The sequence below is a fragment of the Callorhinus ursinus genome, unplaced genomic scaffold (genome assembly GCF_003265705.2).
Source record: "Callorhinus ursinus isolate GAN/ISIS: 27379988/994484 unplaced genomic scaffold, GSC_fseal_2.0 scaffold15, whole genome shotgun sequence".
Classification (NCBI taxonomy): Eukaryota; Metazoa; Chordata; class Mammalia; order Carnivora; family Otariidae; genus Callorhinus; species Callorhinus ursinus.
This window is the reverse complement of record NW_027397077.1, coordinates 9,253,608-9,280,617: the sequence shown is the minus strand read 5'-3', so window position 1 is coordinate 9,280,617 and position 27,010 is coordinate 9,253,608. Positions and strand designations below refer to the sequence as shown.

The window sequence follows — 27,010 nt, the reverse complement described above, 5'->3', positions numbered from 1 at the left end:
CTTCCGGTTTGCCACACCCCTCCACACCCCCCCCCCCGACCAAAACAAAAACAGAAATGAGTGGAACTGTGTCAGTCCGCACCTGGGAGTCGTCCCAGATGCACAGCCACATCCGCCTTGTCAGCAAATCCTGTCGGCTCACTGCTGAAGGTACAGGCCCCCACCTCTTGTCACTCACCCACTCCTGTCACCACCTGGGCCGGGGGCCCACTCACCCACGGTTCCTGTGGTGGCCTGATCTGCCCCCCCTGCTCCCACCGTGCTGCCCTCAGGCCACTCTCCACACAGCAGCTGGGGACCACAGCCCCCCTGCCCCGTGGCTGCCCCCAGGTCACCCTGGCCACGAGGCCTGGGAGATCTGACCTCAGGCCCACATTCCTGCTGCTCACGGGCCCAGCCCTCCGCCTGAAAGTTCTTGTGCGGACGCCTGGGACTCCCTTCCTCTCCTTGGGTTCTGGCTTACCTTCCAGACCTCCTGATCCGCAAACCCGCTTCCCAGACCTCTCTCCTTTCCCGCTTCCGTGTCGCAGTCGCGCCTTGACACTCTCCATGTATTCCCTCCCCTCTCCCTGCCCCGAGAATGCACGGAAGGCAAGGGTTTTGTCTGTTTCGTCCCCTGAACGGGGCCTGTCACAGCACAGACCCCTTGGTACAGCACGACTGCGTGGGTGAACAAAGGTTCCCGAGTTTTCCTGCCATGTTAGATCTGGAGGAGCTCTTTTAATGATTCTTCTGCTTTTAATTAAAGAATAAAAAGATTTTAGACACTGAAATATTCTAGGGAGAGGGAATGGCAGATGGACAGGAAGGCAGGAGTCATACTCCTCTGTTTAGGAGAACCTGAAGGCATTCTGAATCCCGTCTGAGGTGCTCCTGTGTGAGGTCACACCTCGAGCACAGACCAGCACATGCACACATCCTTCTCCGTTCTTGTTCCAGAGCCCCCCCGTGACCCACACCGCATCCCCCGTGTCCCACTTTGCTGTCTTAGCACAGGTCTCTGACACAGGTTGTTTTTTGTTTTTAATTCTCGAAATAAAAGCAATGTGAATATAGAAGAATGTTTTAAAACCATTCAGAATGATATAGGTCTACTCCCCTGAACCCTAATTCCTTTCATCAGAGGCAGCCCTTATTAATAGGTATCCTTCTAGGGAAAAAACACCAATATAAATATTTATCCTTTAAAAAAGGGACACGAACACCATCATGGGAGGCATATTAATTCTGCAATTTGTTAATATAATTTGGAAACCTTTCCACGAGTCCATGCAGATGACCTTGTTTCCAGTGACAGCCTAATGTTGCATCATACCGTGATGGGGATCCCCAGCCCCACACTGACAGACATTGGTTTCTTTCTGGGTTTTGTTAGGACAGTATTACCATGCCGAGCCCTGGGCATCTTGGCGCGTGTTGCAATAATGCATGTAGAACACACACCTGGCGGTGCCTTGAAGGGGGGCCTGGGCACTGAAAATTTTGGTTGATATTGCCAGATGGACGTCCGAATGGCTGTACTCATGCATGCTGTTTACAGGATGTTTTCCTCCCAACTTTTTATTTCAAAAAAAATGTTAAACCTACAGAAAAGTCTAACTAGTCATTTAATGAATACTCAAATATCCTTCATCTAGGTTCCCCGATGATTATATTGCCCCATGTGTTAGTGTGCTGGGGCTGCCATAAAGTACCACAAACTGGGTGGCTTGAACACCAGAACTTTCTTTTCTCACAGGCTGGAGGCTGGAAGTTCCAGGTCAAGGTGTGGGCAGGGTTGGATTCTTCCAGGTCCTTTCTCCCTCAGCTTGCAGATGACACCTTCTCACCTGGTCCTCACATGGCCTCCCCTCCATCTGTGTGGGTTCTAATCTCTTATAGGGACACCAGTCGTGCTGAATTAGAATCCACTCATATGACCTCATTTTGCCTTAATTACCTCCTTAAAGACTTGGTCTCCAAACTACAGCCACATTCTGAGGTCCTGAGGGTTAGGACCATAACACCACATTTGCTTCTCTTTCTGTGTTATAGATCGTATCAATATAAATAATAGGTGTATCATATAATAGCTGATATTGTATTTATTACTTCTAATGTATTATACCATTTATCATATAGTTACTTTATATAATTATAATATATATTATGTAGTTTTTTTCCCTAAACCGGTTGCAGGTGAATTGCAGCCATTCTGGTACTTCAGCATGTGTCTCCTCGGAAGAGGACATTCTCCTCAGGTTCTGTTTATTTTATACTGACAGGGACAGATTCCCCTGAGGCAGAAGCACCAATGCGTGTGACGGGGCTCTGGTGCTAACTGGGGGCTTTCCCTCCAGATGGTTTTGTCCTGGCCCAGTTTCCTCTGCGTCTCCTTTCCAAGTGCCCCATGAGACATGCATACTTGTGGAGAGGAGGCCCCCTGCCTTTGAGAACCATTTGGGCGAGCAGAACCTCTTGGCCCTGCCTCCGGATCCTTTGACGCTGTTGATATTTTGGATCTGTGATATATCAACTGAATGACAGACCTCCTTACAGTTCCTCCTGCTTTTTGGTCAATTGAAATGTTTCTGAACACAAGACCTGTTTTGTTTCTGTGTACAGACAGCTCTCGCTTTGCAAACTGCAGACGGCTTGTTTGCATTTAGAGAAGCAGGGTCCATCGATTTGGGCACCAAGGTCTGCCTCCCCGTCTCCTCCTCCTCCTCGGCACCCTCACTGGCAGCTCGGGGCTCTGCCAGAAGTCGGTTCTCGCCTCCTGCCTATAGGAACGAGGCATCCTCTGTGGGCTTGCATTGGTGCGTCTCTTCCTTGGTACTTTTGTGAGGGGCAGCAGCTCTTTCAGGGCTGGTTTTCGTGGGTAGACTTACGGAGACAGTCTGCGTGGGGTTGCGTCTGCAGACCCAAGGTGAGGGTGTCAATCTGGGCAGTCCTCTGCCATCTGAGGTCAGCCTGTGGCTGAAGGAGCACCCCACCCCCACTGGCTGTTCTATAGCGGGGTGCCCCCCCCCGCCTGGTGCTGGGGCTCAGCCAGCGTTTTCTCCAGCCCCAGAAACCCACCATCTACACGATTCAGAGCCATTTGTCTAAAACACAGTTCTGACCATGTCTTTGACTCTGCCTAGCACTCTGTTCCGGCTTTCCCTTCCCTACGGGGTTCATTCCAGACTCCTTAGCCTGGCATTCAAGACCCTCCGTCACGTGGCTCCTGCTCAGTTTGTCTGCCATGTTATGTCCCTTCCCTGTGAGCTTGTAATGTGTGCTCTGTCCGCCCCCCCCCCCCCCCCCCCGTGCATCCTCTCCTGACCAGCGTCCTTCCAAGCAGCCGGGGGTGGTCCTCCTTCCCGTGTGCCCTCACTCCGCCTCAGACATAGCTATCCTCTGGCACTTGCCTCACTAGATGGTTACGGGCTTGATCTCCTGCTGGACACCTGCCTTTGCCTTTGTCTCCTCAGTGCTGAGCTTGGAGTGGGTGCCGAGTCACTGGGTGGGGTGGGTAGGGGGCTGAATGGACATGTCATTGGGTGTGGAGCATATCCTGAAGCTGGAAGTAGCTGCGTTCCACTTTGTGGTCTCCAGGCCCTCTCTGAGAGAACCTTGTCACAAAGGAGAAGAAAATAGTTTTCCACACACTGTGAGGTGTCGTTCTTCCTAAGTGTCCAGTTCTGAAGAGGCTGTACTGGTGACCAGCAGCTCAGGGCCTCTGTGACCTTAGTGTATGTTGTCACATGTTAAAAGAGCAAGGACCTTAACGCAGAGTGTCAACCCCAAGTGTGCTGATAACCTCCTTGTATGCATTTTGCTTTATTGTCACTGTGGCAAGCCGCTGAACGTGTGTGTTTTCTTCCAGTCAAGCGCTTCAGAGAACCAAAGCACGAGAGACGGCCGTGGAGGATATGGTGCGTATGTATATATTAACACCTTCCTAGAATGCTGTTGATTCTTTGGGGTTTGCGGGGTGGGGGGCCAATGGGAGCAATTCTGCATCACATAAAGTGTTGGAATCCCTTAGTTGAATTAATCATCAGGAACTACATCTAATGCGAAAGACTTCTAGAAGTTCCTCTAGATAATGTTGAGCTGTGCCTTTATTCTTTATTCTCTTTAATTATGTCTCCTTGTTATTAGGTTGTGAGAAATCCTTGGGTTCTGTAGTCTGTATGTGTAAGCAAAACATTCTCTAAATCTGGAGATGAGTCAGATACATCATTTAAATGCTCCTCTCCCCGAAACTCATCTTCCCTGGTCCTAGGATGACCCCATGGTGGCAGTTTGTCCTTCGTAAAAGGGTGGTGGAACTTTAGACATCGCCTTCAAAGACAGAATTCCGGAAAAAAGGAGACAGCCAGCTCTTCAGGACAATATGTCCACAAGACGTGAACTCTCTTGGGTTGCCTTAGGCTTGCAGCTGTGCTAATAAAACAGCCATTTTCCCCCGCAGAGAAGACTTCAGATAAATCAGTGTGTTAAAGGCCCTTTACAGCATTTTGAGCATATGCTTGATTGATCTTCAGTGCATTATTTGTGAATGTTGATCAGTCTTATTTTTATTTTCCCCAATCAGTTTCTCTCAAATCTGGGTGTCTGGCTTGGGCCGGGGGACCTGGGGAGGGTCTGGAATTGGGGCACTCTGTGGGACACACATTGCCCTTTGGGGACTTCTACTTTGCCATTATTTTAGGAAATAATTTTCAAGCTTCGGTCATAGGGTTGGTCTGGATAATCTCTAAGGTCTATTCAGTCCTGTGACTGTGTGCCCCTTCATGACCCCCTTCAGTGGCCCCGCCCAACCCTGGATGCCCAGCCTGGGAGGCCAAGAGAGACGGTCCCAAACCAGAGGTTCCTCAGCCACAGACTACCAGCGGTCTCCAGGTGTTCGTGGCAGATGAGAAACTAAAGGCCCCCTCCAGGCAGGGCAGCAGAGTGTCCCCAGAACTAGCACCCTTGTTTCTTTTTTGAAACTCCTGCCATCTAGCCCAAGAGTTGGCAGACTACAGCCCACAGGCACAGTGTGGCCCACTGTCCATTTTCATAACTGAAGTGTTACAGGAATGGCGGGCTCTGTGGCCACTTTCACACGCAGTGGCAGGATGATGGGTTGCTGCGAGCCGAAGATATTTACCCTCTGACCCTTTACAGAAGAAGTTTGCCCGGCCCAATGTAGCATAGTGCTTAAATTGCAACAGCCGGAAGTCTCTGGGGCTTCAGCCGCGGGGCTGGATCTGTGCGTCTTGTTAGTCTTGCACAGACAGCCTTTAGCTCGGAGGGGCGTCCAGTGGGAGCTCTTTAAAATAGAGGCGCCTTCAACTTCATCAAAAGCTGTGGTCCAGCATTTCATTTTGAAATGACAAAAAGTAAAAAAGTAAACACACCTAATTTAAATGTGTGTTTAGTGTGTTTAAATATGTGTTCTAAATCAGAGGCCTCTTAGGGAGCTCAGATGCAGTGTTGTTGAAGGTTTTGAAAGGTCGCTGAGGCGCCAAGCCTGAGTTAGTACTGACGCCCCAGAAAGAGGCAACTAGTAAAGGGAAGGTTGAGAGCTCCCGGTGGCTTTCTTCCTGTTTCAGACTTCTCATTTTCCCTAAATTGGATATAACCCTCCTGTAAGGATGGTAACAAGTGCTGATCCTATTTCGTACAGGTTTTTAGACACTTCCAAACAAGCCATAGGAATGCTGTTCATCCACTTTGCAAATGTGTACCTAGCAGATCTCACTGAAGAGGACCCTTGTTCACTGTAAGTGGCCCATGTTCGAGGACAAACATCACCCGCCCCTCCGCCGAAAATGGCCTTGCTTTCTGCCACCAGTCCTGTTCCCTCTAGCTTGGGGAGGGGGCAACCCCCACTTCGTGCTCTGTGCTCCCCTGAGAGCCCATCCTCTCTCTGCTGCCTGTGGGTTCACATCCACTGCTGTCAGCTGGCCCTTAGGGCTTTGCCTGCTGACAGTTGCCCTGTGCGCTGGCTCTCTGCTCATCCAAGCTCTGGCCCTTGGTGTTCCAGTAGCTTTATGTCTTCCGGCAGGGGGTGGCCCCTGGCGGGGCAGCATAGTGCCCTGAAGGAATATCTCTGCTAGAACAGGACACACGGGGGGCTTCTCTGGGGTGCCAGACGCTCGGGGTCAAAGCCATTGTTGACCAGCATTGACCTGTTTGACCTGAAGACCATGGGTGGTTCCGGCTTATCACTGCAGTGTGCCTTCCACACAGCCCCCCACCCTGTGCAATCTGACCAAAACCCTAGATGGAGTGGAAAAGGAGGCTCACCTGCCCTATCCCAGCTCCGTCTCCTACTTTCCTGGCTCAGACTTGTTGCTCCAGTCATGCTGTGCTGGAGGCCTTCAACCCCACCAGCTGTCTCCTGCTTCTGTGCCTTTGCTCACGCTGCCCTCTGCCTGGAACACCGTCACTGCTGTCCTGCCCTGCCTTTGAGAAGCAGCGCGGGGGCTGGTGAGTCCCTTGCCAAGAGGCTTCGTGTATATTTGAGATCATTTGGACTGGAAGATTCTTTTAAGCCTCCTTTTTTGGTGACTGTGCACATTTAGTCCAGGCCCAGATTTCAGGAGGAAGTTATGAAGTCTCCCTGCCCAGAGTCTTTCTCTAAGGCCTGGAAAGGTTATGATCTGTTTGGGTGTTTGGGTGTAGTCCCAAAGTGGGGGACTGGAAGGAAAGGTGATCCCCCTGTAGGGGAGATAGTTGGGAGATGGTTGTCTTTCCAACTCTTGAGCCCCCAGCAGGCTGGAGTCATCCCCTGGTGAATCGTCTTGATGTCGTTGACTGGGATAGACTAAGAGGCAGGCTGGCGCCGGACGCACTAACCTCACTCCTGGTGCGGCCTCGGCCGTGTGGCTCTCCCCTGCAGCACCTCCGTTGCCCGGCTGCCAAAAGAAGACAATACAGCTTTAAGAAGGACATTGGCAAACTGAATCACAGCGAGGATGGAGAAGGGGCTGTTGACAGATCTCGAGTGCTCAGCCTAGAGGAGAAGGGGCCCAAGGTGGAGCTTGGTATGGTGAAGGCACTTGACTGAGAGGCCAGACTGAGCCCCACTTTGCTCCCCTGTCCTGTGTGTCTGCCAGATGCCCAGGATTCCTGTGAAGGCTTCAGGAGTCGTTGAGTATAAGCACCACTGGGAACCATAGGGTCACGTCTCCGTGAGGGAGTTAACAGTTCAGCTGTAGGATGGTGTTGTTAAAAGTTAGGAAAGGTGTGAGAGCCCCAGCAGTGGGTAGGAGAGCAGGCGGTGCTTGGGGAGTGGAGGGCGCCCGGGCCCTGCCATCTCTTCCAGGTCCTGCGTCCTGGCTTTGCCCTGTGACTTCTTACAGGTGGGGGACGGGCTGGGCTGGGCTGGCCTGGAGGCATCTTGGGAATCTGCAGACCGGAAGGGAAGCCAGCTTCAGCTCTGGGAGAGGAGAAACTTAGGGGAAGAGCTGCCCCCTGTGGCTGCAGGGGTCCCCTGGGCTGGGGGCTGTGCTCCTTGCTCCGTCCTGACAGCTTTGGGAGGGAGGTAAGCTTCTGTGACATCCAGGGTTCTGTGACTCTGAGGGGCCATGATTCAAACCACACATTTGTATAGTGCCTACTGCCTACTACGTGCAGGCATGGTTCACACGTACTGACTCATTTGATCCTGATAACAGCCCTATAGTTTAGTCCTATAATTTGGTTATCCTCATTTTACAGCTTGGGGAACCGAGGCACAGAGAGAGGAGGGAACTTAAATTCACATGGCTTCATGGTGATGGAGCTGGGATCCGAAGCCGGCCAGTCCACCGGCCTTATCTGTGTTGGGTAGAGCGTAGAGAGCTTTCCGTCTTTAGTCCCAGGGCCTGGCGCACAGTCGGCATAAATATTTGGTGAGGGGATGAATGAACTGACGTGTCTCTATCAGGTGTTCTTGTGGCTTTCAGGGCGAGCCTCAGCTGTGAGAACCACTTGAAACCAATTAGATGTACGTGTCTGAGAGCAGCTTAGGCGAGGGTCAGCTGAGAACTTGGAGACATTGCCTTGGACGGCTGCTCTGCCTTGGTCTCTGGTCTGAGAGTGACCCCTTGTGATGTTAGGGAGGAAGGGCAGGCGGGAGACACCGCTGTCCGCCCTTCTGGTTTCCTGGCCCTGCCAGGGTACCATGGGGCCGTGAGCACTGCCGAGCAGGCGTGCTTCCTCCCGTGTCAGTGTGTGCCTGGCACCAGAGCCTCGGTCTTTAGGTGGGGGCTGCGAGTCTGCATGAAATGTCTTCGGCCTCGGCAGCTGGAAAGCACCGCAGTTGGTCTGTGGCATCTGAAAGTACTTTGAGGGCTTTCTGAGCCACTTGGCGTCCCTGGGGGCCGGTACCTGACCCATTATTGACTGTCTGTCTCCTACTTGGTCTGGAGCACTGGCGCGTGTGGCCAGGGTGTCCGGCAAGATCCAGGGACAGGGCCCTCGAGGGAGGGCCTCTCCTTGGTGAGGGAGGAGGTGTGTGTCAGACACATGGAAACAGACCTGATGAGAACACAGGATTGAGGTGGGAGAGCTCCGCTTACCCCTCTTTTCTGTCATCCTGCCTTTTCCATGGGAGTAAAGATCTCTCTAGAAGTATGCTTGCCTCCATGGCAGGCTCTGAAGCACAGGGATGAGCGAGGCCCCATGGCCCTGCCGTCTTTGGTCTAAAGAAACCCTAGAAGCCATGTCCTGAACTGCCCTGGAACAGTAGCACTGGCTTGGGGCTGAGGGTGTGAACAGCGTCATGGAGCAGATTTCTTTTAATGAATTCAGTTCTGTTTCCCTCTTGACTTCCTTGCTGCTTCCAGGCACTGTGTCTTATGTCAGGTTTTCATTTGATGGGAGCATTTGAAGTCTTGCAAGTTTCTTTGTCCCTTGTCCACTCCTCCCTCAAGTTCTTTGACCCAATGAGTGTCAGCATGCTGTCATGGGTCCTGGGAGTGAGTCCCGCAGGGCCGGGCTCAGGGGCCCTTGCTGCCCGGGTGGTGCTTCCTGACGGCGCTGCTGTGTGCTGCCCTCCCAGGTACCTCATCAACTTCCTCCTGGATGCCACCGTGGGCATGCTGCTCATCTACGTGGGGGTGCGTGCTGTCAGCGTCTTGGTGGAGTGGCAGCAGTGGGAGTCCCTGCGATTTGGCGAATATGGTAATGTAGCACGGACATTGGATGGGGGTGTGGAGGGGGCTTTTGGGGGGGCACCCTGCTCCTTGCTCCGGTCAGCTCTCCAGGCCAGTGGATTTGAAGGTTCAGGAGCTGGTTTCTGTCTCCTCTGTGTGGTGGTGGGGCTGGTCCTGGGGCCTGAACGCCATCCCCCTGCTGGTGTCAGAGTGGCACACATCTGAGGTGTGGAGGTGTGCACACCACTGCCACCTGATGGCAGGAGCCGAGAGACCTTAGACACAAGGAGGTCCACCAGAGGGCACCGGCGGCCCCACCTGTAGGCTGTAAGGCTGTCTCACTCTGCCAAGCTTCTCACTGAGCTCACACGACCTGCCCCCCTCGTTAGAGAACTGGGGACAGCTCTCAGTTTGGGAGGCGGTCAGTAGGGAGGTGGCCCTCTTCTGCGTGTCTGTGCTTGTCCTGTCATCGTGCCATCTCGCTACAGGGGCTGTCCATCCCCCACCCCGGGGCCAAGTCGCCTTACTGTCTCCTGACTGGAGGCTGGCTCCCCACCAGCATCGGGCGTGTGCAGTCACCAGGAACCATCCTCACTCGCCTTAAAACAGGTGACCTGTGGCTGCTGGCTCATCTTTGACCCCCTCCCCTCTCCTCGGACCCCCAGGACAAGGGCCTGGTTAGGAAGCTGCCCTCACACTCCGTGAGCACAAACGCACCGGCCCTTCACTTTGTACGCCCAGGGAAGCAGCTGGCTGTGGCCTGCCCAGGGCTGCAGGGAGGGCGCCTTCCTCAGGCCTTGCCACACCAGGGTTGAGGGGCAACAGCAGGTCTCCCCCCACTTCATGCCTGGCCCCTGCTGTCTGGGAGCAGGAGCTCCTGGTCTCAGTGAGAACAGCACCAGCAGGGCCGCAGCTACCTAGGGTCACACAGACAGGAGGGAAGAAATTCTGGATCTCCACTCTGCTTTCCACAGAGTTCAGGGCTCTGGGCCTCGGGGCCGCTCCCTCCTCAGTGACTGAAGACTCACAAGGCACTAACATGTGGAAGGGGAGCTGATCCGTGGAGCCGGCTCTGTGAGCGCCTGGGTAGTTCAGAAACCTTAAGCAGTTGTTTGTCTCCGTTGAGGGGAGATGAACTCAGGGGAGGGCTTTTCTTAGCCCCGTTACTTGATGCCTGATGAGTCACGGACTTTAGATAGCGTCTGACACACGGTGTACGCTCCCGTGGCTTTAGGGAAGGCTTCTGAGAAGCCCCGAGTCGTGACCCCGCCGCTTGGCGGACACACATGGACCACATTTATAGGCTAGGTACCCAGAGGGGTTGAGTGACGCCGGAAGCCCGCGCTCAGCTGGGGGCGGGCGTGGCCTCTTCCGCTACCTCCAAGGGCCACGTGTCTCACTGCTTGCCCTTGAGATCCGTCCTGGAAGGCAGCGCCCTCGGCTCGGCTGTAGTGACCGGCGCTGCGGGACAGCCACCCACAGCCAGTCGCGTGCCACTCAGTAACCCCCCCCGCTTCCCACCCTCGTCTTCCCAGAGTCTTCAAACCAGGGTGTCTCCAGAGGAGCATCCTGAGTCCTCCCTGCCCGGGCTGAGGGAGGATGGCGCACATCCTCTCTTACTGATTTCTGTTTCTATCTGTGTTCTTGTGTCCTGTCGCTGCTATAACAAATTTCCACAAAATTGGTGGCTTCAGACGACAGGTTTCTTACCTTATAGCTGTGTAGTTCAGACGTCCCACATGGGTCTCACTGGCTATAGTCAAGGTGTCGGCAGGAGTGGTTCCTTCTGGAGCCTCTGTGGGGGCACCCATGTCCTTGCCGTTTCCCGCTCCTACAGGCTGACTGCCCTCCCTGCTTGTGGCCCCTCTCTCCCCTGAGGGGCCGGCAGCTGGTCAGGCTCCTCTCACATGGTATCATGCTGACCTTCTAGCACCTCCTCCGGTGCCCTTGCGAGTACACTGGGCCCACGTGGATACCGCAGGATACTCTCCCTAGCTTAGAGGCGGCTGGTTGGCAGCCGTACTTCCCCTGGGCCACGTTACCTAACATATTCACAGGTTCCTGGGTCTAGGATGTGGATGTCTCTGGGGCCATTATTCCACCTACCACCCCTGTTAAGTGGCCCATCTTCTTGAGGCAGTATTTCTATGTAGGCCCCAGAGCTCTCTTCTCAGCTAAGTGAAGGAGAGGGTCTTGTTTTCTAGGTGCTTCCTTTGTCCTTAGAGGAGAGGGTAGACTTGCCAACAAGCACATGGGACTTGGGGAATAAGCCACACAGCCCTGCGGGGCGAGACAAGATCTAGGTGATAACTGTGCTTGTGGTTTGATGGCCAGGCAGCTTTTCCCCCAGGGGAAGCCCTGAAAGCAGGTCTGTGTTCCGTGGGCGCCAGTGGTCTGTGGGCTTTGCGGCCTGCGCCCTCCTAATGCTCCTTTCCTGAAGCCTTGGGAGACGGACGTGCTCCGTCCGTTTGTCCCCTATCCCTGCGATTTCTCCTGAGGAAGTTATTCCACAAACACAAAACACCCATCTGCCTGAGGTTGTCCAGTGTGGTAAGAAGCAGGACACGTCGAGAATGCCTGGCGTGTGTGTCCGTGAACAGTGAGACAGTGGGGAACGGCTGAGAGGCTCTCCAAGGAAACAGATCTGAAAGCGGACTAGCACCCACGCTCATTCCAGCTGGGGCTGCCGGTGGTCCAGATGTAGAGGAGGAAGGGAGGGTGGGAACGTGTTTACAGGGGACTTCTCTTCTTGTTTCACCATGTTTTTTAACTGTCTTATTAAAGCATATAAATGAAAGAAGATGCGGCCATGGCCAAGCTGTGGCGCTGACACTCAGCAGTGTGGGGGCAGTTCAGCGTCTGGGGGTGGGGGAGGGGAGGAAAGCCTGTCCGCCTCCGTCGGTCACTGCAAAGCTTACAGGCAGGCGGAGCTAGCACATGGAGCAAGGAAGTTTTCTTTTGACATGAAGTGTGGCCCCTTGGTCTGCTGACTTCAAACACGCCGGTCCACATTCGGAGATGTTTCCTACTAGTGCTTTCTTTCTATCTCCGATCTTAATGATTTTTAACAAATATGTTGATCTGTTATTTCTGAGAACTTTTGTCAGTAAGGTCACGCAGTTGACTGAAGGGATTCCAGCACTCTATTAAAAATCTAGCCGGAGAGATTGTGCTTCTGAAGTGGTTTTTTGGCTCAGATGTGTCTAATCCCAGAAGTGAAAGTAGGACGAGCTCAGAAGCAGCCCTGATGGCTCTCTGCATGCTTTCTGCACCCTTCTCCCGAGGTTTTCCAGAAAAGGAATGGCCTAGTGTTGTGTCATTACCGCTGCGTGAAGGCATTCGCTCGCGCTTGCACTGTGTCCGTTGGCAGGCTCTGGCTGGGCTGGGCCTGCTCCAGCAGCCGTGCCTGGACGACGATGGCTACAGAAACCTAGCATCGCACGAGAACCCGGAAAGCTCTCTATGGGCCAGGTTCTCTCCTCACAGCCCAGATGGCGGGGGCCTTTGGCTCCCCTGAAATGCTGCCCTCCACCCCCTCCTCTGGCCAGCGATGCTCAGGCAACTCCAGCAGAGCCTCCAGAGCTGACCCCGGTGGCTCCCCTCCCCCCCACACTGTCCCCCAGCTCTTCCCTAGGTCTCCACTTTGGCATGTGTACCTCCCCGGGGGCCCATCCATGGTTTCTGCCTGTCCCTGAGGATATAGATCGTCCCTGGGGCTGGTCCTCCACCCTTCCTCTAGTCCTTTTTGAAACATTCTGGAGGCCCTCCAGGGCCTGCATGTGCCCTAGGGTGGACTGTTGCATTTCTCCCATTTCTCAAGCACAGTGACTGATGGGGTCACAGATGGACCTTTGTCACGGCCCCAAGGCACAGCCCCTCCCTCCTGCCTCTCTGCCTGCTTTTCCTTCCCTGTCCCCAGCACAGCTGTTTTGGGCTACCCCATAGAGACAGAACCGCGATTCTTCCAGTACGAAGTCCGCTTTCAGGGCTGAGGGCAGCAGGAGCAGCTGGGGAGGGTGGCTCGGGGTGGCAGACCAGCAGAGAGGAGGTTTGCTGCCTTCATAGTCACACACGTCAGGTAGCCCATGGATGGAGGAGAGGATGGATAGCTCCACAGTCCCTGGAAGAATCAACAACGGGTAATGACAGCAGTCTTGCTTCACACAGCTCTGCCAGGGGACAGAAAGAGCCAGCTCTCTGAGCTCCAGCAGTGAGCACTTGCTAACTTTAGTCTCCTTAATTATATCCTAGAATCTCTTGAAAGAAATGCCACTCTGGTATCTCCAAATTAGGAATTCTGTGATTTTTATCTAAAACACCCTCATGTGTCTGGTCGGGCTGAAGTGATTCTTGGTGCTTTGGGGGCTCATGAAGTGGCTTTAGAGCCAGGGTTCTGGTGGGGGCTCCCGGGAGCTGTGGGCGTGGGGTGGGGACATGGGCTCAGATCCCGGCGTCCGGGCCCCGCGTGACTGCGCACCCACTGTCCCTGCAGGAGACCCTCTGCAGTGCGGAGCCTGGGTTGGGCAGTGTGCTCTTTACATCGTGATCATGATTTTTGAAAAGTCTGTCGTCTTCATCGTCCTCCTCATACTTCAATGGAAAAAGGTTTGCCTCTTGTCCCTTCTTTAGCAGCTCCTTGGGATGTCAAGCAAGACGGGACTTGTCCCCTACCACCCATATGCCCCAACCTTATTAGAAAACCAAATGTGTTCTTTGTTTTCCCTTTTTTTTTTTCCCCACCTCCACGAATGCGGTCTGGATTCCGTGTGCTGTGGCACCCTTTCGGGAGCAGGAAGTCGTTTTTTCACTTAGCATCCATCTATTTGAATCGTGCAAATATCTGCCCTGCATTGAGCTTTGGGACATGTAAAGCCAGTGGAGATGAGTCTCTGCCCTGGGGCAGCTTCCTGGCTGACAGTCTCTAGGCCTCCCGACTGTAACTGTCAGGAGGGTGTTCTCTCCATTTGCATCCTCACACACCTCCCTTGGCCAGTGGTTTAATCAAGCCTTTGGGTGCCGCAGGAGGCACCTGGTCGCACTGGTCACACGCTGTTCCCAGGGTTCCCTCGGCCCTGCCCTCTGGCCCCGGTGCTGTGTAGATAAGCCTCCACTACCCAAGTCCCTCACATGGCCACATGAAACCAGCCAAAGAGCCTTCGAATAGCTCAGAACTTGGCCTTCCTTTGGTTGTTGTTGTTGTTGTTGTTGTTTTAAGATTTTATTGATTTATTTGAGAGAGAACACGAGCACGAGAGGGGGGAGGGGCAGAGGGAGAGGGAGAAGCAGACTCCTTGCTGAGCAGGGAGCCGGAGGAGGGGGCTTGATCCCAGGACCCTGAGATCATGACCTGAGCCGAAGACAGACATTTAACCAACTAAGCCACCCAGGCACCCCTCTTTTGGTTTTATTTGTGTCTGAGTTTTATTTTTCAGGAAAATAAACCAAGGCTTTTCAGAGCTGTTGTCCTTCAGGAGGTGGTTGGGGTGCAGGATTTCTGTTAGGAAGTGGCCTGGCATCCCATTGCTAGTGTCTGTAATGAACATCCACCGACCTCATTCCCTCCAGCTCCCCAAAGCCCCACCACCCCCACCCTCCGTGCCTCCTGGTGTGTGAGCCCTACTCGGCTCAGTGGTTGTAAGCCCACTGTGTTTCCCAAGTCCACAGCACTGGGAAAGCTGCTAAAGCCCTAACTGCTCCAAGTGCTCTCCGGGGGGTCTGTCCCTTGTTAGCAGTCACACCTAGGGACAGACACATGCAGCCCTGGGCGTGAGGCACTGTTCCCATCAGGGTTCTTGGGGGAGTGTCATCTAAGCTAAGCCACGCTGCTCAGGGCCCCATGGGTGATGTGTGACTGTGTTACCCCCCTTTCCCCAGGCGCCTTCTCTGTGGTCTCTCCCTGCCTCACAGAGTCTGCTTCTCTTTACAGGTGGCCCTATTGAATCCCATTGAAAACCCAGACCTGAAACTGGCCATCGTCATGCTGATCGTCCCCTTCTTTGTCAATGTCAGTGCCATGTTGCATTTTACCCCCATGTGCTCTCTGCCTTCCAGTGTCCTGTTCACAGTTCCGAGTCTGACAGACAAAGCCCCTTACAGCCTCCAGGCCCCTCCCCACCCCAGACCTGGAAATGGCAGGATTGCTTCCTCGCCAGGCAGGTCCCTGATCCAGGCTCCCCGTGCAAGAGGGAGGGTCCTGGGAACTTTGTCTTGCCCTCCCTGCCAGGGGACCTCCCGCCCAGGAGGCCCTCCACTTGCACCACGAGCAACTTCTAGATCAGGATATTAGAAATTCACCCCTGTGTTATCCCTGACCCCAGAGCTCCAAGAGAGACTCATGAGCACACTGGCTAGAAGTTAGGAAATAGAAGGAACAATAAAGTTGCCTGGGGCTGACAGTCGTGGCAGAGTGGACGGGCCAGCCTCTCAGCCCAGAAACCTTGCCAGCAGCTAGTCCCCATCAGTTACCAGCACTCAGGGTGAAGAGGGCCAGGGTTGTCTTGCTGGCTGTCTGATAAGAAAGCAGAAGCACAGGCTGTGGAGGGTGGGAATCTCTTTGTACGCTTGTGAGAGAGCTGGGGGACTGGAGGAGGCTTTTCTTCCCCTTGTTCCGGACGGTGTAATCTGGAGCAGGTGGGAGGGAGGGCGATGGGGTCTGCTGTGCTTTGACAGAAGGCTTATCCCAGAGTAACATGCACGTTTCCTCCCCACAGGCTTTGATGTTTTGGGTAGTGGACAATTTCCTCATGAGAAAGGGGAGGACGAAAGCTAAACTAGAAGAAAGGGGAGCCAACCAGGACTCGAGGAACGGGAGCAAGGTCCGCTACCGAAGGGCTGCGTCCCACGAAGAGTCAGAGTCTGAGGTAGGGCCGAGCCCTCATGCCGCGCCCCGTCCCGAGGAGGTCCCTGGCCTCTGTTTGCATCTGGTCTTCCCAGCACTGGCCAGGGGGAGGAAGAAGAGGCTGACAGCCTCCATCCAGCAAGGACCCATTCCTGCGGCCCCTGGCCTTCCCCCGGCAGGGAGGTGGAGCGCCCGATGGGGTGGCGGGAGCTCACCTCCGACAGTCTGGACCTCTGCCAGCGGAGGAAGACAGGGAAGGGAGGGGCTGCCTTGTTCCAGGGAAGCTGGCAAGGACTCTCATGGGCCTGATCGTTGACCTTTAAGCATTAAGATGTTTCAATCCCTGCCCACCACTGCAGAGCAGCAGAGGTGTTGGCTAAGCCCACTAGAAACTTCTAAAACATAGGGGTAGCCAGACCTTCCGGGGAACCTCCCCTCCCCTCACTGTCAGGTTTCCTAGGTTTAAAGGTTTGGACTTCTGGGAGACTGGTGGTCATAAATAGGAGCATGGAGGCAAAGTGATGCTTCTGGGCAGCCTGCACCTCTGCGTGCTGCGGGGTGAGGCCAGGGCTGCCTCCTGAGAGGCCTCGTCAGCTTTCTCAGCGTGCCCAGCTCTGCAGTGAGGGTAGGGCTGCAGAAGTGTCTTCCCCGAGAGACCTTCAGGCTGCATGAGGTGAAGGTGAGTGTCTGAAGAGCTCCTTCTAAGACGATGTGATCCTTCTGACACTGAGGCATTCACAAAGGCCCGTGAGCACCCTGGGAAGGTCTGTTTAACTCCTGGGGGCATCTTGGAGTTTTGAAAGCTGGCTAGAAGAGCAGGGTAGAGGGTAAGCCCGTATTTTCTCTAGGTGTCCCTAGGATCTGGCACGGGGCCTGTCCTGTCGTAAGAGCCTGAGTAACGTTAGATGAATGACAAGCAGCACTACAGGCAGAAGCAACCACTCAGGAGCAGTCGTGGTCACGGGGGGTGGCCTCTGGGTCACACGAAACCCCTTATGGCCAGAGCAGCATGTGTCCCGTAGGGTAGGATGGAATGAGGTGCAGGCGAAGGTCTCAGCCAGATGGGCAAGGCGCTTGGTGATGGGGGCATGCCTGGACGGGCCGTAGGGAGCCAGAGAGAAGGTCTACTCAGGGACTCCCCCCGAGGGAAGTGCTCCAGGGAGAGACGACGCAGCTGTCCTGCCCCGGGAGAGAATGAGCTCATGGTGCCCTGTGTCCCCATGCTTCCCTGGTGCCCAGAGGCCTGAGGAGCCAGGAGGCGGCGTGGCAGGTGGGTAGGAAGGGACTGTTTGCCTGGATGCCCTTGCTCCACGGCGGGGTCATTCCAGACACTCAGGAAAGTGCAGGGCTCGCACTTGTCTGCGCGAGCTGCAGAGTGGGTTCAGTGCACTGAGCGCGGTCGGCCTCGTGTGTGCTCCACAGAGGTTCTCTTTTCCTTTTGAGGGGACTTTTCAGTTTGCTTCTGCTGTCTGTAGGGCACCTTCCAGGACCTGGGACGGCCTGTGTCCAGATTGGGCTTCTTTGCCAGGATGACCTTAGGGTGGGGGTCCTTGCCGAGTTTGCTCTGACCGGGGTTCCGTCCCAGCTGGAGGTTGGCTGCAGAAGCGAGGGGCGGCCATGTCCGCTCGGCGCTGGCTTCAGGAGCCCGTGAATACACTGGGAGTAAGTGACGTCTGCGGTGGTCTCGGGGCTTTCTAGACGGGGTAGCACCCCGGTTGCCGGGGTGCAGGGAGGGCAGAGGAAGAAGGCCCAGCCGGTGGTGACTCAGGCCATGCCTCTCCACCGCCCCAGATCCTGATCTCCGCCGACGACGAGATGGAGGAGTCTGACGTGGAGGAGGACCTGCGCCGACTGACCCCCCTGAAGCCTGCGAAGAAAAAGAAGCACCGCTTCGGGCTGCCTGTCTGACGCGCTCCTGTGCTGGGGTCAGGTGTGGGGGCCCCGCCAGGTCAGCAGGCGGTCGCTCCGCAGTGCCCTTCCTTCCTTCCTCTCTGCCCCGCCTCTTCTACCTCCAGTCCCCTCGCTGTCCCCACCCGCTCCCAGACCGCTGTCACTTACCAGAGGGGGGCCGGGCCAGCGCCGAGGGGCCCCAGGCAGCCGGAGGTCCCCACTCAGTTGCACTACAAACACTGACCAAATATGCAAGCGAGGCGTTTTGTGTGTCTGTCATTGTCCCAGACGGTGTTGCCAGGGACCCCGAAGCCCCGTCCTGTGTCTGGCTGGGTGGCCTTGAGGAGGAAAACTGACACGCACACAGACTGGGTAGAGCCTTTCCCCAAGGCTCTGGGAGCGTGAGGACGTAACACGTTTTGGGCTAAAAGTCACTCATTGACCAAGTTGGAACCGCGATGCTTTCTTACTCCAAATGGCTTTGTAACTACTGATTTCTAAAGCCGGTTTTATGAGCTGTCACAGTGTTAATGTTTTTTGAGTATGTGTTTATTTCCTAAGGGACTAATGAGCAAAACATAGATTTTTAAGTCTTCCGTATGCTGTTGACTTTTATATTTTTAAGTTATATTTTCATACTATTGTATTTAAAAACTTTTTAATCCCCAAAGAAATGGGTTTGTCTGCCTTTCGTGGGATGTGAACTGGCGGGAAGAAGAAGTCGGGAGTTTTTTTATTCGGGATATTTTTAGGTAATCTGCGACGAGATGAGGTGAATGGTCCTGGCAGGAAGGGAGAGGAGCCCTTGTCCGAAAGGGACAAACCCAATGGCTCTGTAAAGGCCGGGCCTGAGCGGGGAGGCAGCTGGTCCGAAGGCCAGTCTGAGGCCAGGGGCACGTGGGTCCAGCTGCTTGGCTTTCTGCTGCCAGTTTAGAGGTCTTAGTTAAACGTGGCCAAGAGCAGAGTCTAGAGGTCTGTGTCTAGAGCAGCTGAAACCATCGAAACCAGCCCTGTGTTCACTGCCTCCAGTGCAAGGTAGAGCCCTTGGAACCAGCTGCTGGACCAGCCCCAGGAACTCCTCTCGGGCCGCCGTCTGTCTGTCGTCTTGGTGTTGTTCCCCTGTTTTGCACAACAGTCTGAGGAGCGCCTGCCCGACCAGGCGATCCTGTTTTTCACGGCCTCAAAGCGGCAGGGCAGCCAGAGACGGAGCAGGGCAGCCAGAGACGGCACGGGTCGAGGTGCGAGAGCTCGCTGTCTGCATCCACGGGCAGGGGAGATGCTTCGAAGCCTGGGTCCCCTCCCTGGGGAGTGGCCCTCACTCCTCAGCATGGCCCCAGGCCCCTGTAGCTTTGGGAGTCTGCTGACCACAGCGGAGTGGGTTGGCCTGAGCACTCGCCCTGCTGTGGGAACAGCATGGTGGGGTGGCCCGTGTTTTGTCGTAGCCCAGAGGCAGCCACAGAAGTTAAGGAACGGAAAACTGCCTGCTCAGGTGCAAGCTAGAAGTGAGACAGGTGCAGGGAGGCCACCTGGCCCAGAACCTTCCTTTTAGACCTACATACAAACGTGCTGCCCTTACGTAGATTGGGTGTGAATTGTGGCCTGGGAGCCAGGCTGTTAAGCTGGGCCTGCCTTCCCTCTCACAATCCGCACCCTTCTGCCCCTGGGAGTCTGGAGCCAGGGGGCTGGAAGGAGCCAGGCCCTGTCGCTGCCCCCGGGTGTCTGCTCTGCGAGCAGGGCTGTCTGCAGCAGGAGGCGAGGCTGCATCCAGAACTGACGTTGTGCCTGCTACATGTCAGCCCCTCGTGGCATTGCTGGCTCTCCAAACTTTTCCCTCCTGTTTCATTTTGTATGAACAGCCTGTGCCTGCCGCTGTTTTCCTGCACCTTCCTGAGCCCAGCATCAGAGCTGTGCTTTCAGTCCTGAGCTCCAGGCGCAGCAGGTGGGCAGCCACGGTCCCTGGAAGGTGGAAAGTCGGGCTTATATAGGCCTCGGACAATCTGCTCATCTCAAGGCCTGGCCCAGTGCCTGCTGGGCAGTGGGTTTGGGGAGCAAAGTGGTGGCTAGTGAGGGGTGGTTTTTCCTTGTATCCTGAATTTCAGTAAGGGCTTTAGTCTCTGAGCCACGGTCGTGGAGCTGGCTGACCAGGGGATGGGTGTGTAATCGCAGAGAGCCTTGTGGTGTGTGGGACTGGACAGCATGGCCTCGCAGGTTTGGCCTTCCCTTCCCTTCGCGTGTGTGTGTGTGTGCACATGCACGGGCATGTGTGCACGTGCTCATGTACACACACACACACACACACACAGTTTGTATTCCCTGAAGTGTTTCCTGCAGTCACCGGGGGTTTTTCTGTGCTGCATTGTCCCAAGAGACCAGATGTAGAGGGCCGTGGTCAGAACCTTCTCCTGAGCTGTCCTCCCTCTCTGAGATGAGTCTCCTTACCACCTGCCCTGAGGTGCCTTACAAGGTACAGCTCTTTACCCGGCCCTATGGCAAGTGTCACAGTGCTTGAGAAACCATGGGACACCAACTGGATATTGTGTGCTATCCATCTGATCTGTGCGATTGTGGACCTAGGCCAAGGCACCCATGATGGAAGCTTGTAAGTCAGGGTCATGAACAAGTTTCTTGTACCTAATGGAAATAACCTGATGAGGTAGAACTCTCGTGTCTGAATGGAAGGAATTATTGTTAGCCTTATTTCCTTTTGCTGTCAGTGGGGTGTTGACAATGGCAAGGGGGGGATGTTGGTGAGATCTCGGGCGGCAGTGGCTTCTTGGTCTGCTCAGAGACCTTCGAGGTAAAGGCCTGTGGCCCATCAGTTAACCCTCAGGCACGCTGGTGGCCTCCTGCCTCAAGCTTTAACTCACGCCCCTTATTGGCAACAGAGAGTCCTAGGCGACTGTTGACTGTCATGCCTTTAAAGGGAAAACCTGTAAAGGCTCAAATCCTAGGCAATCTAGTCCTGTAGCCTGTAGTCCAGAGTCCCCATCGGAAGGCGCCCAGGAGCCCACTCTGCCGTCCAGACAACAACTCACTGGACTTTTTGCCGCCAAGCCAACATAGAAGGCTCTGGGAACTTCTCATTGGCCAAAACAGCCCCCTTATAGGGTGCAGGGCTGGCTTTTAGAAGTTGCACACACTTCCAGCCAGGAGTGGAGAGCTCTCTGTTTCACCCTGTGAAACACTGGCAGCACTGAAGGGCTTTGCTCTGGGTGAGGGACTTCCGGTCCAACAGCCATCAGCACCTTGAGCTCCTGGCTGGGTGGGTGTCATTTGAGTTCTCTTTTCATGATGTTTATTAGAACTCAGAACTGTGTGAGAAAACCATGGCCTATTTCCACTGCCCTTCCGGTGGGGGTGTTTCATCAGTGGTGGTAAGATTCACAGAAAGACATTTTTGAAATGAAAGGGAAGACGATGTACTTACATTGTAAAATGGTTTACAATAAAGTTTCACATCTTAATACAGTTTTTTTTTTTTTTTAAAAAAAGAAACCATCACATGTGGTTGTTGGTTGTGTGTTCTTTAGAGCTAAAACAGCTTAGTGGGGTCAAGCAAATTTCCCCAGCAAGTTACAAGGTTCTCCCCAGGGGCACCTGGGTGGCTCGGTCGGTTAAGCGGCTGCCTTCGGCTCAGGTTGATCCAGGGTCCTGGGATCGAGCCTCCCTGCTCAGCGGAGAGCCTGCTTCTCCCTCCACTCGTGCTCTTGCTCTCCCTATCTCAAATAAATAAATAAAATAAGCTTTAAAAAAAAAAATAAAAAATGACAACGACAACAACTGTTCCCAGGAAACCAAGTGTGAATGAACCTGCATCACCTGGTGACAGACCCAGGAGCCAGAATCTGCCAAAGGAAAAACCCAAGCATACTCTTGCCTTTTCCACTTCCCTGCCTATGCCAGTGAAAGGTACTCCACCTCCCCCTGAGGAGCAAGTGGTGCTGGGGGGAGGAGGTGTGAGCAGTGAGCAGCCCACATCCTTGTCCCTGAGGCCACGGGACTGGAAGGCAGGTGCCTCCGGGGCAGAGCCAGCTGTGGGGACAGTGCCGAAGCGCCCCTCCCAGCCGGGCTTGCGCTCCATGCCCCGTGGCCCTGGCCGTTGGAAGGCATTCCTCATGTCAGCGCTTGTTCCAGATGGAGCCTGGCAGCCCTCACATCGGCCTGCTGGGGCTTGGGGTGGGATTGGAGATATGACATCAGTGGAGTGGCATTCGGGATAACCAAATGTCAGTGCCTGGTGGGGTTCCGTCTGCTTGGAGCCTCCAAAGATAAAAATAATCTCCATCACAAACTGACAAGGAGCTCGGGGGTGGCTGACACCCCCGGCCCCATCCACTACACACTCACGCCAAGTGGAGAGTCCTGCCATGCGCCGCGAGGGTCTCCCCTGAGCCCCACAGCTCAGTGCCTGAAACGGGCTCGGATGTCACCCAGCCTCTTTCAGCAGCCTAAATGCCCTCAGGCCAGGCACCTTTGGGTGACCTCATCCAGTCAGAGGCTCTGTGCCCTTCCCTGCCTGCACTCACCAGTGCCCTTACCAGAAAACGGGTTTCTTCCTGGTCCTTCCTGGGCACTTTTACCCCCTGCCTCTTTGTCCCTTTGCTGAACTTGCCCCGGGAGCCAGACAGAGGACAGGGGCAACAGCAAAGAGACGGAGTGGCTCCCCGGGCTTCCCTCGGCCACAGCTGCTCCCCTGTGAACCGTGGGGGGCTGTGCCATGAGCACATGCTCCCGAGTGTCAGACACGGGAAGCTTCTGCCCTGCTGGGCAGGGATGGAAAGTCTCTTGCCTCTGGAATCCAGGGAGGGGTGGAAGAGAAGGAAAAACAAGCTCAGAAGGGCCCCGCCTGGCGCGCCGCCCCCCCCAGCCGCCGGGGACCCACTGCGTGGGGATGGACCGTCCCGGCGGGCGGCTCAGGCTGCCACACACATGCATCCACACTCCATTGCTCGCCGCCAGGCCCGGCCCCCCCTGCTGGCCTAGAGCAGCTGTTGCTGGGGGCACCGGGCCTCCCCCGTCACCGGCTTTCACCAGGCCACAGCCCCCCAGGCAGCAGTGCTCAGCCAGCCCCTCTCATCTCTAAGAATAAACTCTGAAGCCAGAGACCGTATGGACCTGAATCATCCGGTCGCCCGACGAGGAGGGGAGTGGCTTGCTGGGACAGGCAAGGGGACTATATAAGCCCCAGAGGGCTGGCGCAGCTCTGATCTCTTCCACCGGTTCGTGCGTCTGCCAGAAGAGCGGGGAACCCACCATGTCCCAGGTAGGAGGGCCCGGTGCCGGCTGTGTGGGGGCGGGGGCGGGAACCTGGACACTGTCCTCTCTGACGGTCCTGTCTTGAGCTGAACTCCAGGTGTAAACAGGAGTCTCTGCAGCCCCTGAACGACCAGGGCCCAGGGAGGGCATCCCCCGGCCCGAGCTTGCTGACAAACCCCTATTTATCTTGGGTTTGGTGGTATTCCCTGGTTTGCCCGGAGGGTAGAGATGACATGTAGGATACTTCGAGTCTCTGCGTATGCTTTTGTGCGCAAGGAAGCTGACTGTATGACTCGTGTGTGTGTGTGTGTGTGTGTGTACTTACATACTCCTGAGGCTGGACCTGTAGGTACACGGTTCTGCCTGGGCATCGCCCCAGCAGGACAGATCTCTGTGCAAGGGCTGCAGCCTGTTGCCCCAGGAACCCAGCCCAGGCTCGGGGACCAGGGAGTCCCTGCACCTGTCCCCAGGGCTTAGGAAGGAGTGAGGCCTCAGACTCGTGGGCGCTTGGGGCTGCCAGGATAAGCAGGGAGTCTGAATATCCCTAGTACTGGAGGAACAGACAGAGGAGCAGGCTAAGTGGAGACCTCTCCTTGCTGCCTGCTCTGTGGGTGGGTGCTCAACCTCAGACTGACTTCATGGGTATCTGCTTCTACTACCCAAAACACACAAGGTAAATGCGGGCAGTTGGGGAGAGAGAATGGCAGGCTCTAAGGGACCTGTTGCCACCCAGTGAGCAGGTCGTGGAATTCACCCCTTGAAATCCACCTCAAAACCAGTCCCTTTCCCCTTTGCCCTTTGTGCCCAGGCCTGAGCCTGGCCAGGCAGACAGTATGAGGCCAGTCCCCGAGCTCCCAGGCTGTGGGAGAAGGACAGAGAGACTTGGGGGTGGGTGGTGGAGTACAGCTGGGAAGGCTTCCTGGAGGAGGAGTGGCGCCTTCAATTGGCTTGAGCTCAGTGACCAGTGAAGAGGGATCTCAGGGCCGAGGCACAGAGGTGGGAAGGGGCTTTCGGCCTCAAGGCCTGGGGTTGTAAGAGGCTCTGGGCTCTTCAAGGCTGGTGCTCAGGAGGCGCCCATCAAGAAGAAGCGCCCCCCAGTGAAGGAGGAAGATCTGAAGGGGGCCCGTGGAAACCTAGCCAAGAACCAGGAGATCAAGTCCAAGACCTATCAGGTCATGCGGGAGTGTGGTGAGTATCTTCCCGGGCAGTGGGGGTGGAGGGCATAGATGGCTGTCAATGTGGGGGGGTGGGGGTGGGACGGGGTGAGGGGTCCCAGGGTCATTTCCTGAGAGTCCAGAGCTCTTGAGCTCAGGGGGACACCCCCCATGAATGCCCCTCCGCCACCTCCCCATCTTCCCCACAGAACGAGCCGGCTCCACCGCCCCGTCCGTGTTCAGCGGCAACCGGACCGGCACTGAGACCGTCTTCGAGAAGCCCAAAGCCGGACCTGCCAAGAGCATCTTTGGCTGAGACGTGCACCCCATTCCCCTTGCCGCTGCCAACTCCCAGACGCAGGAGCCTTCCCCCAAAACTTTTTTATGCCAGAATGCACCCTCTCACCTGCTGCCCGTGGGACAGCCACCCGCCCCTCACAGCCCTGGCCCCTCGGCTCAGGGACTCTGCACCAGCACCCGGGGAACACCAATAAAGAGCATGCCCACGTGGCCCCAGCATGTGGAGCCTGTTAGTTGGTCACCGGCCATGGCCACTAAGTGTAGGGGAGGGGCAGGCAGGTTAGGGTGTGAGGCATGTTCCACACCCTTCGTGGGCTTTTGGGAGGTCCCAGAGGGTAAGGCAGGTGCTATTATGGCTACTGCCACGTGCGAGAAAGAGCCTTGGACGTGGAGACCTGGTGCTGAGCTCCTGTGTGACTTCAAACCAGTCTCTCCCTTTCTGAGCCTCGGTTTCCCCTCCTGTCTGACAAGGGCCACAGGAACACGGCTCAGGGTGAAGCAGGTGGGGACCCGAGGCTCACCCCTCTGCCTGCCTTCGGCAGAAACCATCAAGATGCTTCCAAGGACTCCAAGGCCCTGCCAGACCAGGGACCTCCAAGCCCCTTCCCCCTGCACCCCTGTTTGCACTACCTCCTTGCCAGCTCATACCCCTCAAAGACAAAGCCAGATCGAGGCCCCTCTCTGGCCAGTGGTAGGCCGCCTCCTGAGCTGTTGACCCACAGCCAGGGTGAGCCTCCCCCTTGCCACTCGCACAGCTCTCCCTGCATCATGGGAACTCCAGGCCCTTGGCTCACAAGGCCTCAGTGTCCCCTGTGTGCATGGAGCTGTCAGATCTGGGCCTGCGGAGGCCCATCCCCCTGTGACGGCAAAACCACGGGCAGAGTCCCAGGCTGGACCAGCAGGGCTGGGCCTTGCGGCACCCGACTCAGGGCTGCTGTTGGCAGGGAAGCTGGCCGGTCCCCTGGGCAGGTGGGGCTGGCTGCTTCGAGCCTTTCCCACGTTCTCAGCCAGCCCGACCTCCTTATATAGCTGCTTCTAGGCTGGGCCTGTGCTCTGTGCCCCCAAGGAGCAGACCTCCGGTGGGACGGGGCCTGGGCCTGCCCACTGTGCTCCCCGAGGAGGCTCTTTTCAGATTGCCGAAGGGGTGTGAAGCCCCATGTGATCCCAACCTTATTCAGAGCCAAAGGGCAAGCAGTATAGACGTGCATAGAGATGCTCCTGGCTGCAGGTGTGCTAAGGCAGGGGAACATTTACTCGCAGCCAGAGACACAGCACCCGAGTCTCTGCTGCCCTTTCCCCCGGGCTGGATGCTGCTGGCCTTGATGGAGGAGACCCCCGGCGGCCAGTCACTGCCTCAGATCCTTGTGTGGGCCCCCAACATGGCTGCTCCCCACCCCAACCAGTGTCACCAAGCCATCCTCCTTCCTCGACCCAGGGTTTGGCACCTGGCCACACTGCTGAAGCAACTCGACCTTATCCGTGGCCAGACCCAGGAGCTGGGCTTTCCCAGAACCGCCAGGGACACAAGCACCAGTTTCGTCCAGATCCCTCAGTATTTATTCACTTCGTTGCTGTTTGTTACAAAGGCATTTCAAGTTTATTAAAGGATAATTGAGAACTCAAGTTACCGGGAATCCTAGCCCAGGCCGTCCGGTGCACTCCCCCTGGTCTGGCTCCGGACAGTGGCACCGCCTTGGCGTGCTGCTGCCTCCACATTCTCACGCTGGCCGTGACTCACGGGCTCCCTCGGCATGACTGACCCCTGTGGGCCGCCGAGTGCACACACCACCACACCGTTCGTTCCATGCTTTCCTCTCAATAAATTCCCTGGAGGGAGACCTCTGGGCCTCAAGGTGTGGGCATCTTTATGGCTCTCGGTTGGAATTGCCAAAGTGCGGGTCTCGTTCTGGGGGCCTTGCTGGAGCTGAACCAAGAGCCCTAGCTAGATTGATGGGGCCCGACAGCAGCCTGGGACCCAAAGGCAGAGAAGAGGACTCCTGGGCCCAGTCCCTGTCACCCCAGAAACAAGGGTTCTCCATCCTGCCCCGACCCCAGCAGATCTTGCCCCAGTCAGACACCCCAGTGGCTGCTCAGTTCAGGCTCCCACTGCCCCCTCCCGGAAGCCACTCCCTAGCCCCCTTGGTCTGGGCTATCCCTGTTTCTCCCAGGCTGGGCTTAACGGAGAGCAGGCTGGTTCACTGTTGTGTCTCCCAGACCTAGGGAGCCCGCCAGTGGAGGGGCTGGTGCGAGGGGTTGGTAGCGGCCTGGGATGATTCTGGACTTTTCAGAGGGAGTGCCATACCCACTTCCCACCTGAGCCCGCCTCTCCTCACTACGTGTTCCTATCCCCAGCCAAGGTCCACGGGACAGTCACGGTTTGCTTAGCTGAGGCTACTGCAGTTTTTGGCTTGGAGATCCCAACTTCCCAGAAGCCGCCCCCGGAGGGGCGGGACCGCGAGCATGTTACTAATTCA

The 27,010-nt window shown here is 55.9% G+C and overlaps 2 protein-coding genes across 4 annotated transcripts in view; both read left to right on the top strand.

Annotated features, from left to right (window-relative positions):
- The window catches only part of STIMATE (STIM activating enhancer), a 51,876-nt gene extending 30,586 nt beyond the window's left edge, over positions 1-21,290 (top strand). The window contains exons 2-9 of one of the 3 annotated variants that reach the window (XR_003210752.2): positions 3,851-3,899; positions 5,642-5,737; positions 9,005-9,126; positions 13,591-13,703; positions 15,025-15,102; positions 15,809-15,958; positions 17,412-17,598; positions 17,728-21,290. Coding sequence is in view for 1 of the 3 variants with exons in the window: in XM_025885303.2 (XP_025741088.1) it covers positions 3,851-3,899; positions 5,642-5,737; positions 9,005-9,126; positions 13,591-13,703; positions 15,025-15,102; positions 15,809-15,958; positions 17,728-17,844 (725 nt within the window). In the remaining 2 variants the exon portion in view is untranslated. Of the gene's footprint in view, positions 1-3,850; positions 3,900-5,641; positions 5,738-9,004; positions 9,127-13,590; positions 13,704-15,024; positions 15,103-15,808; positions 15,959-17,411; positions 17,599-17,704 lie in introns of all 3 variants that reach the window. The other 2 variants (XR_012380899.1, XM_025885303.2) reach the window with 2 other exon arrangements.
- A 1,645-nt stretch (positions 21,291-22,935) lies between these two features.
- MUSTN1 (musculoskeletal, embryonic nuclear protein 1) lies at positions 22,936-26,893 on the top strand. Its single transcript, XM_025885304.2, has 3 exons — positions 22,936-23,089; positions 24,138-24,270; positions 24,446-26,893. The coding sequence occupies exons 1-3, from the start codon at positions 23,081-23,083 to the stop codon at positions 24,550-24,552; spliced, it is 249 nt and encodes an 82-aa protein (XP_025741089.1). The 5' UTR covers positions 22,936-23,080; the 3' UTR covers positions 24,553-26,893.
- Positions 26,894-27,010: the final 117 nt, after the last annotated feature.